Raw genomic sequence first — 14,099 nt, 5'->3', positions numbered from 1 at the left:
AGCTTTCTTTTCAACAGCTAAAATGCCACGGTAAGGGAGAGGCTGTTTTAGTTCAAGGTGTTCCCAAAATTATAGCCTTTATGGTTTTCATGGTTGTATTAGTGCTCTACCAGTCATTTGCATCCTTAATCCTTTTCCCTTACGCTGTAATCTTCTCATAGCAAGAATTCACACTGTCTGGATAGCATTCAAGCTCAACTACAATTTTTGGCTATTATTATGCAACTGTTTTTCATTTTTGATTCGAATACAGAAGTCTTAAAAATACAACCGTAGGATTGCCATTAGTTCTTTCTGTTTAGATCTTGACCTTGCTTTGCTATTAAATATTGAACACTGACTGTATAGTGGCAAGTAAAGGAACAAAATATATTCCAAGAGATCAATTGTATCATACATTTAATAAATGAACTGGGATCCGTACACCAAAACAGAACATCGCTTACATAATGAAGTGGAAAGTAAAAACACTACCTCTCCTGCTAGTTTTTTTTTTAACCTACAGTATACCAAGTTATACAATATATTTATAGGATACCTCCAAAATGTTTTAAACATCTACATTTTCCATTCCCTCGCATTACAAAAATTACATATTAATTACTCTGGAAAGTTTCTGAACTCTGTTTAGCAGCAAATCTCCTTTCTTGATGGTTTCTTGGTACTGCCAATTCTTGCTATCAGGCCTAAAAATTGTGAGAAAAAAAAAAAAGTGTTTAGATTTGAGATCACATTTTACACAAAGAAACTTCCATTTATGTAGTTAAGTGTGATCAAAACATACAGAATTCAAATGGGGTGTGAAATATGATTTCTAGGAATTGATAACGTACCTGTTAGTTTCTACAATCTCATTTACTTTGTCTATTTTGCAGTGTAATCGCCCAGCTGCAATAAATCTTGAAAGCTCCCTAAGAAAAGAGAAAAAAAGTTGGTTAAATGATACTTCACCAAGGAACTGCAGCCTAGCAGCACAGAACCTGCTCACATTGATAGCCTGCTGACAAAACAACACTGGCATCACACTATTTCTGAAGCAACAACCTATGTATTTTCATAAGGTAGCTTACACACGCTAATCTTATTAGTGCTTGGACATGAAACAAGAACAATCACTACAGCAAGCTGAATACAAAACGTCTTAATATTTTATTCTCAGGCCAAAATCTCACTCGAGTTAAAGTGAGACTCATTTAGCTTAGCATCATTTACTGCTCAAATTCAAAGGCAACAGTCACAGAACACACATTCAGAATTTATCCTGTAAATATCTTCACACCAGTCAATTCATTTTAAAGGTCCCTTAGTAGTTTCTTATTTTCTAGTAGTTCTAAATATACTTGTATAAATATGCTATACTTTTTAATACTTTTAAATACCTTTAAAATATACTATAATCAACTGGTGGCTCACAGCACATTGATGTAAACAGACAAAATTTCTGGGATATACAGTAAGACAAGTTACAACTAATACTAAATTAATGAGAAGCTAGTGTGACAAACATTTACCTCTGAATTGAATGGTATTTGATTTCTCTTGAAAAACCTATTAATTCATTTCTGAATATTTCAAGTAGTACTCATATTTCTGTAACTCTTTTCTATGTTAGAAAATCTGAAATGTCTTTATGAAAGAAGAATGATTCCTGTGAAAGCATTTGAAACAAAGCGTTTCACATACATAATCAAGGTAAAAGTCAATCTCTCACTTCACAATAGTTCTCATCTAAACTAACTCACTTCACATTAGTTCTCATCTGATCTAAATCTGACTTTCCCTCTTATACCCTAGAAAAGGAATTGGAAACTGAGACTGCAATGTATGTCTGAATTAAGTGAAAAACATCACGTCCTGCTTACGTCCCAGAAAGCAAGCAAAGCTAAATGAAAGAGACGTGTACGGTAGATAAAATACATCATTCCCTGAAGTTGAAATATTTACTTTGGCATATCTGTGAACCAAGTTGTCTTCTAAAATATTAAGTTTCATGGCTTATGAAGGTCCACAGAAATATCAGTATAAAGAACAAAGCTACTAGTTAAAGACTAGTTTCTCAAATGGCCCTCAGAATGAAAGAAGTACTGGAAGAGTTGTCAGGAGAGATTGCTCTCAAACTATTTTCTTTACTGAAACAAGATTCATTTATGTTTCTATGAAAGGAAGAGCTTGGCTAAACTTAACTTGGCAGGTTTACAGTCAAAGTAAAACAAAGATTTTTATTCATGAGATCATTATAAATAATTAAAATGTGTAAAGTGAGATCTTTATAAACATAAAAAGCTAAACAACTTACTGATCTATGAATTCTACGCTGACTCCAAATGCTTCCGCCATGTATCCTAATGTCAACGACCGGTAAGACTCAAGGAGCTGGCTGTATGCATGGATTCTCATTTCCCGTACATAGTATCGATAGTGAGGTGCAAACAGCCAATCTTTTTTCATCTCTTGCTCTACAATAGCTGGAAGAAGGAAAAAGAAGAAAAAAATCAATTTCTAATCTGTAAGAAATGTAAAATATTGTTTAGGTAAATTAAATATATATAACACCAGTTAATAAATAATCCGTGTGATCAAAACAACATTGCATTCTTGCATACTTCTGAGTATGAAAAGTATTCTACACTACGCATAAATAACTGTGTAAAACCGTATTCGTTCTAGAACCAGAAGCAGCAGTAAGATGCAAACAATATTGTGGCACAGCTAATTTGTCAGCACAGAATACTTCTAGGATGTCAGCAGCTCTCTCGTGTACTGCAGGGGAATCACCTCGCTAGAAGTCAGGGCTGAAGCCTGCAGCCACCTTGGTGTAACGTGGTGCTGAGATGCAAGCAGTCGTTGGTGTGTATCTACCTGAAGAAACGCTCTTACCCAAAGCTAGGTAATCAAGTAAGACTAACTGTCTGGCTACAGGTAAGTTACTTATAGGGATTTCTAGGAACTATGACTTTTTCTCCTGCTGACACTTAGTTCTCAGCTTGTGGCAAGACCAGCAATAGAAAAACACTGGCCTTCATTTTAATCTCATCAGGCCTCGTCTTCCACAAAAGGAAGGGTTCTTTTTTGCTCTTTCTAAATACCTGATTTTCTTCTATTCTAAATAAAAGAATTGCCAAGAACGGAGAAAGTTTTCTGAAAAGACTTTCTTAAGCATCACCCTTTTACACACAAGCCAGACCAGAAAGCCTGGTAGCAGCACTTTCATAGCGATGAAAACTTCAGATGTAATTTCTTTTACAGTCTGAGATTTTGGCGTCTTTATAAGGCCTGTAATTTATTTCGAAGATCAAACTTTCAAAACTTTCCCGTTTGGCCTGGTTTTTCACATAAGAGGGTGCTCCACAGCTAGGTGTAAAAGAATTTGAAAATAATCAGATGTGACCTTTCGTAAGGCTCACTGTATGTGAAGATATATTTTTAAATTAGCAACAAATTTCAGGTCACTTTTTAAAAGAAGGATTTTTTGTTTTCTGCATAAAGTAGCTCTAGATCTAGACTGTAGCTACTCCACAGAAGTTGTGAATGATCTGAAACGAGCAACTGTAGCACCTGAAATACTGTTGTAAGAAACAACTTACCTAGTGACTGGAAAAAGGCTGCATAACTGCATTCGTAAAGGGAGAAGAGATACTGTCGTACAGCAGGCAAACTATGTAACACTTCCAGAATCTCTGCTCCTTTAATAACCTGAAAGCAGAAGAAGAAAAACCACATTTAAATACTATCACTTTCAGCATGGAGATAGAAAGAAAGGCTGGGTTTGCTTGAACCCATGCTTACCTTTTCCCTAAGGTCAGGCCTGTCTAATGCAATCATGCTGACGTAGACAGTGTATGTTACAAACGTTTTGTAATCCATAAGTTCATAGGACGTAAACGTTGAAACTGTGTCGAGGAAGAGCTCCGCTGCCTGTTTGAAATCTCGAATAGCTACACAGTACAGACCCTGGTACACTTTTAGACGATTTCTCCTATCCCAGTCCCCGCCTTCTTCTATTAGACTTAAAAGAGAGAAAAAAATAAAAAATACTTATGTAAATGTATTATGGAATAAGTTATATGAAACATGTACAGTGAGTCAACTGACACTGTGATTTGAGCAAGAATAATCTACTTTATGGCACAACTTGCTGAAACAGACGAGGCTTCATACATCTGTCAGGGGCAGCAAAGACACTTCCTGGGGGCAGGAGAAGCCAGCTGCTTTTGCACAGTGCACGTCTCAACTTTAAAAAGTTTACAGCTTCTAAAGTTCAGACAACAGCCTTCTGAGATGCACACACAAATATTACTGCCAACCTCAACCATGGCAACATACTTCCGCTGCTAAAATCAAAGCTGCCCAACTTGCAGCACGGAAAGAAATTGTAACAGCCAAACTTTCAGGCATCTCATTATCATAAAATCAATGTGGCCAGAAGCAAGAGCACAGGCCAAGACAAAACCTGTTCAGAAGGCAGTGCACGAGAAAATCAGTGCCCAAGGAGCAGTGTAACGGGGAAGAACATCTAACATCACCTCCCGAGGCACCAGCACACACTGGAAGCTGCAGCTTGCTACAAGAACCAGTGAAACATGAAATGTTGAGAACAGAGAGGGAACAGCTAGCAGTGGAAATGGGGGCAGGACAGCTGCACCAAGCACGCCGTGCTGACACTGGGCTCTCGCTCCTAGAGGAGACCCTGGCATTTTATCAGCCCAGCTGGATGGCGCTGGCGTCAGCTGAGTTCAGCTGGAGTTCCTGCACTGTGCTTTGTTGTGCGGGGGAATCACACCCCAAGCTGTTTTCTAACAGCTACAGAACAGCGCCGTGGGGAGTACAGCTTCAAACCAAGGCAGCTGCTAGAAAATAACTGAAATAGAGATATTAACTTTTTTTTTTCCTCTTCCCCTTCATAAAAATCCATGGTCTAGGAAGCTCTGTAGTACAAGGTAACAGTGCCTGTTACTCTGTGACTCTGTCTGTCAACCAGCTGTTGTCACTGTGTGATAGGGAGGTGTTCACCTTCCATTTCTTCTGCCACAGTTTCTCTGAGCAGCCCCCCAGCCCAAACCATACCTTTTGGCCTTTTCGATGTTCCGCGTGATGAGGTCGTTGTCCATGTAGAACAAGCCAATTCTGAGGAGATAGAACACGATATCCAGGCGATGTCCCAGCGCCACGGTTTTGTCGTAAGTCTTGCGGAAGGCAGTCAGAGCTCCCTCCTAGCAAAGCATTTTACAGGATGAGAACTTGAAACGCAGCTGGATTCATTGCAAAACATCTGTCAAATGTACATGCATTGTCTTCCAGGGACAGGCCTGGCAGTTTCACACAGAACTTTAATGCTGCGTATTCTGAAAAATCTTAAAGAATCAAAGTTCAAACAGGAAGTTAAAAAATGTATGAGGAATGTTTTTTTTTTACCTCTGAGGACTACGGCAATGGACTGTAACTTGAAATTAAGTTGCATTGTGTAACTAGCTTAGGAAAGCCTAAAGACACAAGGTAAATGAAAACTAAAATCTACAAATGGAAAATAAATGTATCCCTTTTCAAGAAAAAATGTTTTAATAGCCTGCTTGTTTGTTACTTGGTAATTTACGTTTCAATTCCCCCTCTTCCATCTCCCACTCACAGAGAAACCACACTGCCAAACCAAATGTGAAGCCATCAAGCCTATGCCAGGAACCAACCTTGTCCCCGATCCTGCACAGGTACTCAGCTTTGGCCATCATGGCATCTCGGATTTCACTCTCCCCCAGGATCTTTTCAGCATCCTCTAATTCGTTATCGAGACGTTTCAACTCCTCCTCGTTAGCTTTCTTCATCTTGTTCAGCAGCTCCGTGTCTACCTGCCACTCAAGAGACTTGCAGAGCGCTTCGTAATACGGAGCCATGTCTGAAAGAAAAGCCAGGAGGTTTGTTACTGCCTGCTGCGACGGGCGCGTTTGTGCAGCAGGGTACTGACGGACACCACAGCAGCTCACCAGTGCCAGCTGGGCTCTTTCTGCAGCCAGGTAGCTGTTAAGTCCACACAGCCAGCTGCGCGTTACCGAGATGCTTCAGCGGGCCTTGCCTCTCCTGGTTGTTTGTTCAGATCCTTCTTACCAGGGCTGCTTTTACACCTCTCCCACTCAGCACTTCCCTTACCGTTTATTGAACCCTCAGCACACCCCAGGCACAGCTCCTGCCTCCTACACCACCAGCACCCCACTGAGAGCACTGAAAACCAGGGACGGGCACCCCACTGATGCCTCCAAACCCCCTGGACCCTTCTCCTGACAGCACCCCAATCCTCCCTGCTGCTGTTGGGCTGCCCACGTTGGGGGCTGGTGGTGCTCTCCAGGCGGGCTGTGGGCACACAGACAGACACACAGAGCCCCCAGGCCACCCCAGGGATCTCCCCACCCACCTCCTGCTACTAGATAAGACACATCCACCCCCTGGCTGGCTGGCTGGCAAATGGGCAGACAGACTGACAGACCCACAGACTGACAGACAGACAGGCAGGCTGTCAGATAGCCCATCAGACAAACTGACAGACCCATAGACAACAGGGTGTCAGTGCATCAGACAGACTGACAGGCTATTGGACAGGCTGGGAGGCTGTCAGATAGACCAGGAGGTCATTGGACAGACTGACACATTGTCAGATGGACCATCACACAGAGGGGCAGGCCGTCAGACCGATCCTCAGGCCATCATACAGACCAGGAGGCCGTTGGACAGACCAACACGCTGTCAGATAGACAATCAGGTAGACGGGCAGGCCATCAGACAGACCCTCAGGCCATCAGACGGACGGGGAGACCATCAGACGGACTGACAGACCATCAGATAGACCATCAGACCATCCATTAGGCCATCAGACAGACCGACAGACCGTCAGACTGCCCCTCAGACCGTCCGTTAGGCTGTCAGACAGACACACAGACCAGAAGACCGACGTGAGGCCACCCCTCAGCCCGTCACAGCGCCCCTCAGCCCCTCAGCCCGCCCCGCAGGCCCTTACGCACCGTGCTGCCTCACGGCCGCCATCAGCTCATCCCTCGCGGCGGGGTCGGGCGCCCGGGGCCGGAGGCTGAGCAGGAAGCGGAGCTGCGCGATGCGCAGGTCGGGGTTTTTGGGCAGCCCCTCCTCCTCCAGGTTCTCCAGCGGCATGGCGGCGGTGGCGGTGGTGGTGGCGGCGGCGCGGCCCCAGTGACTCAGCCGCGACTGCCGGAAGCGGCGCCCCGCTTCCGCTTCTACTTCCGCTTCCGGCCCCTCCGCGCGGGCCCGCAGCGCCCCCTGCCGGCTCGGAGGGAAAGGAGGGGGCGGGGGGCGCGTTGCGCATGCGCAGTGTGGAGGGACGGGGGAAAGAGGGGAGGGGGGAGCGGTGCGCGCGCACAGCGCGGGCTGCAGGGGGCGCGCGCGCACGCGGCCTGAGGGGGCTGCACTGAGGGGAGGGGGGGGGGACATGGGGACGGTGCCCACAGCCCCTGCAGCCGCCTCAGGTGGCCTCCTGCACCCCATCCCTCAGCCCCTGCGCTGCCCCTTCCTCATGGGGCAAGTGGAGTGTGGAAATAATTAAAATAAATCGAAAAACAAAGCCTGTTTTTGCGAGGTGGTGTTCTTGTGGCGCGCCATGAGGGGAGCCCAGGGGCCGCTCAGTGGGGTTTTGATCCCCAAAGTGTGCCCCCACCGCCTCGCCTTGGGACGGGGTTGGGAATTTGGGGATGTTTTTTTGTCAGAAATAGCGGGTGGGTGTTGGGATGGGTCGCCCACGGAGGTGGTGGGGTCACGGGGCCTGTGGGGCTGAAGGAAAAGGTTGGACGTGGTGGGAAAAAAATAAAATTCCTTGACTGGTGGTGGGAAAAAATAGAAAATAAATCAGTTTGTAGCCTTCGTGGTGGCGGAAATAAACTCGACTATGTTACCCAAGAGCATATTTGTGGCTCAAAAAGCCAGAAGGCAGACAAAAAGGGCTCTAAAAGCCCTGTGTTTTGATGCCATCACATGCTGTGCGGGACTGTGACTCCTGGCTTCTCCACCACACTCCCACATACTTCTCATTTAGCTTTTTTTAGCATTTCTCCATCTCTGTGTTAAACACTTTGGTTTTATCTTTCCTGGCCTCGTGCTCTTTCGACACGCCACAGTCCTGCAGGGCTGCTGCCCACCGCTCCTGCTGGATTTCCCCATCAATCCCTCTTTGTGGGGATGGTGCGGTTCAGCGCCGCTTGCTGCCCTAAATCAAGGCCCTTTCTCATCCTATAAAGCAAGGCGAGCATCAGCCCTCGTTTTCCCTTGCCTGTTTGTCTCTGTCATCCCTAACAGGATAACGACGCGGCTGGAGCCGGGCTGCTGCTCCTGCTTAACCAAGGATGCTCCTCCGGACACACTTGGCTCTTAAATGATGCCTTTTGCTGGATCTGAGCTTTAAAAACAGTGCCTCAAATATTTTGGAGTTGGGTTTCTCTTCTAGGTCATGGAGAAATTGGTTCCTCCACTGTTTTAGCACCGCTTATTCCCAAGATTGGTTCCTTTGCATTGGCCATGAATTATTTAGAGATTTGCCAGCAGACACTGTTGTCTGCCGCATTTTTGATAAGTGCTAATATTTGTTATGTTGATTCTGATCTTTTTGTTTGTTTGTTTGTTTCTCATTTAAATTGCTGGCTTGCACTTCTACAGCGTTTTACAATAAAAAAAGGAGAACAAGTGTTTGGAGTTGGGCAGTTCCTTTGTTCTTGAGGAGCAGCCTTTTTTTTTTTTTTTTTTTTTTCCTGTTTCTTTTTTTGACTTGCAATCTCTTTTGTATTGATTGTGCCATCAGGAATTGCTTTGATGCTTTGCAAAGAGCTGTACATTGCAGTAATGCTGATGATATTTGCCTGGTGGCCTTTGTGTTTGCTCAGAAACCTATTAATTACTTGGTTGGTTTTTGTTTGTTTGATTAGGACAGACACCTTTAGACCCCCTGCAAATTATTGTGTTGGAATCTTGTCCCCAGATATGTCTCAGGATGACGTGCTCTGGAGCTGTGGCCTGCTGCATGTTGCTAGTGTGCCACGGTTAGGAAGAAAAGTCTGGCTGGATCTCTCTGACGAGTCCTGTGCTCCAGGCACTCTGCTCACCCAGTGGGTATTGCTCATGAGAGACGTCAAGCTGCGGTTTGGTCACAAAGATTTAGTTCCTAATAAAGATCAGTCTTTTTTTAAAGACCGTGCAGAACTACTGTGTCTCTGGTCACTTGTACTGTCTGCCCAAATCCCTCGCCCTTCTAATCCTGCTGCATTTTGGTGTGCACGATGCGTTGTAGAGGGAAGAGCCAAGGTTTCATTACTGTGCCACATGAAGAAGCTTTTCATTTTCCCATTTCTGGATTTGCCACCTTTTACTTGGCCCCAGTGTCAGTTGTTAGGAGCGAGAAGAAAGTAAGGGAGTCGATTTTTAATTTTCTTGGGCTTAGTTACTGCTGAAATGTCATGTTTTGTTTTGTAACTGTATGAAACACTAGTTAATTAAAAAAGCCAACACTTCTCGTCTGTAAATATTTGCCTACACTTTGCATATTTATGTATATTTAAGCAATAACTGGGAGTAAGGGAGCCAGCTGCACGCATGTGACATTCACTGCTAAACACGGAAGGAAATTCAAAGAGAATATTTGGGTCTCAAATACCTATATGAGGAAATAAGGCCCTGTGGTGACTGTAATTCTTGTGTGGCCTTACAGCATTTAAAAGGATCTAAATGAATAAATACAGGAGGTGTGTTTTTTTTTTTTTTTACCAAATGGACCTCAGCTGACTGCTTCCTTCCCAGCAAGGCGTGGTGGTGCTATGGGCAGCCCCGTGATGGCCAGCAGAGACAGCAGGGCTTGGCTGCAGGTTGGGAAGTGCACGTTTCCACATCTGTGCCATGTCACTGGGCACAACCTGGGACACAAGAGGTCCCAGCTGAGCATCAGGCAGCACTTCTACATGCCGAGGGAGCTTTGGGAGCAGTGAGCACCCCCACAAACACCAAGCTGCCCACCCCAGCTCACTTGCCCCCTAGTCAGCTCCCCTACCACTCTCTCCTCTTTCACCGGCCATGGCTGAGCCCAAATATCACCAAATGTCCTTGCTTTCCAACTACAAAAGGAGTGAAGGGTCCTGTGAGTGGGCTGCAGTGTTTGTGCTGCAGCGAGGAGCTCTGCACGCACCATCCCACCGTAAGCTGCAGGCTCACCTCCGTAGTGCCAATTACACCTTTTTACCTCGCTTGAAGCCGTGCTGTGATCCTCAGGCTTTTTCATCTCGTCAGCTGGGTATCCGTTTCACTTTAATTGCTGCCCTTTATTTATTTATCTGGCTATTTTCAAATCAGTAGATCCTTCCCTGTTAGCGCACCAGGGGTGCTTTGAAGGGCAACATTTCCCTTAATCCGCGCATGAAGTCTTTTTGCAGAATTAAATCAGGGAGTTCCAGCAAACAGCCAGCTTAGAGGGAAGTTAGTACCCCGGGAGGACAAAACGAAACCGCATCATTAGTCAGAGATGTGGGAAGCTGTTAGCATCTAATGGCCGTGAGACATCGCAGGGCAGGTGGGTGGCTGGGGCTCTTCCTTTGCTCCGCCACCTGCAGCAGCCCTGCACATTGGGGCTGGCAGGGCGCTGAAGCTGTTGGATGCGGGTGCTCCAGGAATCTCCTGGGCAACTCCTGTTTAATAGGTGAGAAAGCACTTTTATTTGTTGCCGGGAAAGCATTCAGGAGGAGAAATTTCCTGGGTGAAAAGGGTGGCGGGAGGCAGGGCGTCCTCCTGCCCAGAGCCTGGCCCTGATTTGCCGTGCAGAATTTTGGACTCTTGTCATGATCCAGGCTCCTGCCCTGAATTTATGCCATCATCAAACACAGCACCACTGCACTGACATTTGTAACGAATGCACGTGCAAGTGGTTTACACTTGAACCCTAAAGGCTGCCTTTTATTTCAGGTATTGTGGCTTTTAATGCAGTCAGGTGGAGGCTGGTGTTGTGTGGCTGCTTGCTAACTGTACGAAATGGCAGACTGTGCGCCTGAATTCCAAAATGAGGTCCACTGACTGCATCTTTTCTCCTAAATGCAGATTTACTTTCAGAAAATTGGTGTTTTGGAGCGACCTACCGGTGCACTTGTTTCATATACAGCAGCAGCACCTGGGGTGTAACCAGCGCTGCTATGGAGAAGCGATGGGAATATTCACAGCCTGCTGGTGGACCTGGCCCTCGCCTGCCCACGTGAAGCACCGAGATCGATACTTCCCACAGCCTGATGCCAGAGTTTTATGGGGTGCGGGATAAGGTCTGCTGCCTTGTAAGACATCCCATTGTTTGCAGAAATCCACAAATCTTCATTAAGGTTTGTGGTCTCCAGCTGTGTGCCTGTGTCTGCCTTTGTTTTTTAGGTAATTTGTGCTGTACACTTTCACCAAATGATTGCTTTTATTGTATGCGGTTCCTTCTGCTGGGCACTTCTCTGTTGACTATGATTACTACCACGTCAACTGCAAATGCTCCTTTACTGTATAATTAACTTTATCTGCTTGGCTACAATGCCTCTCCCTGGTAATTACACACACTTCAGCTCTTTCATTGCATTTCTACAACTTTACGAAGTGCTGTGATTACTCTTGCCCGGTCTCTATCCAAACTGGAGGGTTTTCACGTCTACAATTACATCTTTTTCCTTGCAGCAGCCCTGCCGTAGTCTGGATATTGATGACGGTGCGTACCCGATCTTTAAATAAACCATCTGTTTGGACATTGGGCTTTGCATGTGCTGGTAGCAAAAAGCTCACTCAAGTCCTCGGGTTGTTGAATGGTTGGCGTTGTAGTTAGACCTGGGGAAATTTGAAGCGGAGAGCAAGAATTTAAAAATCTTTCAGTGTTTCTGCTCCTTGGGATTTACTCTGTTTTCCTCCTTAGCTCAGTCTTATCAGCCTTTTTTTTTTTTGTATGGTGCATTAGTGACTTTTGTCCTCCATAGATTTTTTTAACCTCCTTTTTCTCAAGGTAATAGTCGGGTGCAATCATACTGTCTGCCCGTCAGCCTGCGCTTCTGCTCTCTAATGGATTTTAAACCTGGATCAACTTGAACCAGATTTGTCAGCTGCCAGGAGGCCTCAGCGATCCATGATTGCTTGGATTTAGGTGCCAGCCAGGTGGGACTGACCCAGGCCAGGAAAGGCGCAGGGGTTCTGGCTAACCTGTGCCACCCTGCCCTGCAGCACCCACATCTCCGCCCCAGCACCAATGATTTCTGTGCAGCCCAGGCTAATTTTGTGGCCGTGGCAGGGAAGGGAAATGTGGGCAGCCATCAGGCACGTAGAAGGGAAATTAGGGAGCGTTGCAGTGGTGGGGATGGGGCAATCTGGGCAGAGGGGAGTCTGCGGGAAAACAGCCGTCGTGGGCGAGTGCACACAGAGCGGCAGCTGACACCGTAATTACAAATATTGACGTGCTTTGCCAGGTCTTTTGCACAGCTTCTTTTCAAACACGCAGCCTCGTTTTCTTTTTCACTCTTTATAATGACAGGTCATTTTCACATCATGCGAAGAAAAGCGCTCGGCTGAGGAGTGTCATGTAACTTCTATTTAGATCTCGTAGCAAGTCAGTCAAACACACATTAATCAAGGGAAGCAGCCTTTGATGCAGACATGACTGCAGCGTTTTATCACGGTGCTGTCTTTTAAAATAAACACTGCGGTGGAGTGGATGCAGCCCGAGCATCCTGCTGGGTTCACAGGGCACGATACCTCTCTGACCCACGTGGGAATTTGGCTCTGACCATCGCTGAGGACGGCTGCTGTACCTGGCAGCACCTGCTGGATGCCCACTGATGTGAAAGTCAAATCAGCTGAGGAAGCTGCTCCTGCTCCTTGCCCTGAGTGCTCTGAGTGCCAGGGTGGATGGGAGCGAGCTACACCCGCACAGCAGTGCTGCAAGGGAAAATTTGGGTTTAATGAAAATAGACGGGTTATTGCTGCGGTGCTGCAGCCACATCAGTACCTTTTGGTTTTGGGTTTAATCTTCTTCAGCAGCAAGTTGACCTTTTAGTTCCTTGTGCCATCTCTTTGTATTGTAACCACCCTGAAGCAAAGAAACCGTGGTGGTACATCATGAACGAGCTCTCAGTGCCCTGCAAGCCCCTGGCTGGCTGGGTTCAGCCCGTCCCCCTGCTTAACTCACACTTTGCAGCTGACCTACAGCATTGCCTGCTAGGTGTTGTTATTTTTCTCTCTGTTTCCATTTCCCTTTCATCCCTGACTTTCCCCTCCCCATCTCTTGCTCTCTGTACCTTCCCTTTTCCCTCGTGCTTTTTGTGCTTGGGGGTGGCAATTCACCTCGCCTGGCAAAGGAGATGGTTCTCCTGCTGTTGCCTCCTTTCAGCATGCAGTTTGGGTTTATCATGTAGTGTATCAGATGCTATATTTTACACGGTGTGATTTACAACTCCTAAATCCTCCTGGTAACTCACATGAGCGGGGCGTGATGCCCAAGCCCTTCTCAGTTGTTCACCCTCTGAACCAACCTCTTTTTACCTTACCCTCCAAAGTGGTGTGGCAGCTACCAGTGCATGGACACCCATCTCTGCCACAGCATTATTCTCATTTATTCGCTGTTTATTGCAATTTGGCACAAAAAATGGAACGGGATTGTCCTGGCCCGCAGCCAGCAGTGCGTGCTGAGGGGTGGCGCAGCACAGCCTGCTGCTTCTAACATTTTCCAGGTTAACGTTTTTCCCTGGTACAATTTAATCCCTTCCTCTCTAAAAGCATAAATCGCCTTTAATGTTTTCCTAGCGTGACCTGCACGACAGCACCTCCCCATCTTGCCCATTTTCTTCCATATTCACACCGAATCCTGCACTGCCACTGCTTCCAGCACCATCCCCACTGCTCTGGGGCTCCCTCCGGGGCTGTACCTGCTGCTCTGCTTCTGGGGCTGGCACCCAGAGCTGTCCCCTTATTATGTTCCCTGATTCACGCCTTCCCCTGGATATTTCAGAGCTCTGGCACCAAGCCGCTCTGAATTTGGTGGCCTGGCTGCAATCTGTGCATGCCTCTGGTGATGGCCATCCCTGCTCAGATGCCATTTAGCCAGGGGT

The 14,099-nt window shown here is 46.3% G+C and overlaps 1 protein-coding gene across 1 annotated transcript; it reads right to left on the bottom strand.

Moving 5' to 3' along the window:
- Positions 1–382: 382 nt before the first annotated feature.
- On the bottom strand, positions 383–7,224 carry PSMD6 (proteasome 26S subunit, non-ATPase 6). Its single transcript, XM_068695090.1, has 8 exons — positions 7,005–7,224; positions 5,682–5,887; positions 5,065–5,210; positions 3,787–4,006; positions 3,585–3,693; positions 2,297–2,465; positions 834–911; positions 383–686 (listed from the first exon to the last, which is right to left on the bottom strand). Exons 1-8 carry the CDS (start codon positions 7,147–7,149, stop codon positions 590–592), a joined length of 1,170 nt encoding a protein of 389 aa, XP_068551191.1. The 5' UTR covers positions 7,150–7,224; the 3' UTR covers positions 383–589.
- Positions 7,225–14,099: the final 6,875 nt, after the last annotated feature.

The sequence above is a fragment of the Anas acuta genome, chromosome 11 (genome assembly GCF_963932015.1).
Source record: "Anas acuta chromosome 11, bAnaAcu1.1, whole genome shotgun sequence".
In the NCBI taxonomy this organism is placed as follows: Eukaryota; Metazoa; Chordata; class Aves; order Anseriformes; family Anatidae; genus Anas; species Anas acuta.
This window is presented reverse-complemented; position numbering and strand designations above follow the sequence as displayed.

Coding starts and splice junctions, on each gene's coding strand:
- PSMD6 (XM_068695090.1), bottom strand. CDS start 7,149: ATGCCGCTGGAGAACCTGGAGGAGGAGGGGCTGCCCAAAAACCCCGAC. Junction 4,007..5,064: donor AACATCGAAAAGGCCAAAAG/GTATGGTTTGGG, acceptor CTCTCTTTTAAG/TCTAATAGAAGAAGGCGGGG. Junction 687..833: donor GAGATTGTAGAAACTAACAG/GTACGTTATCAA, acceptor CACAATTTTTAG/GCCTGATAGCAAGAATTGGC.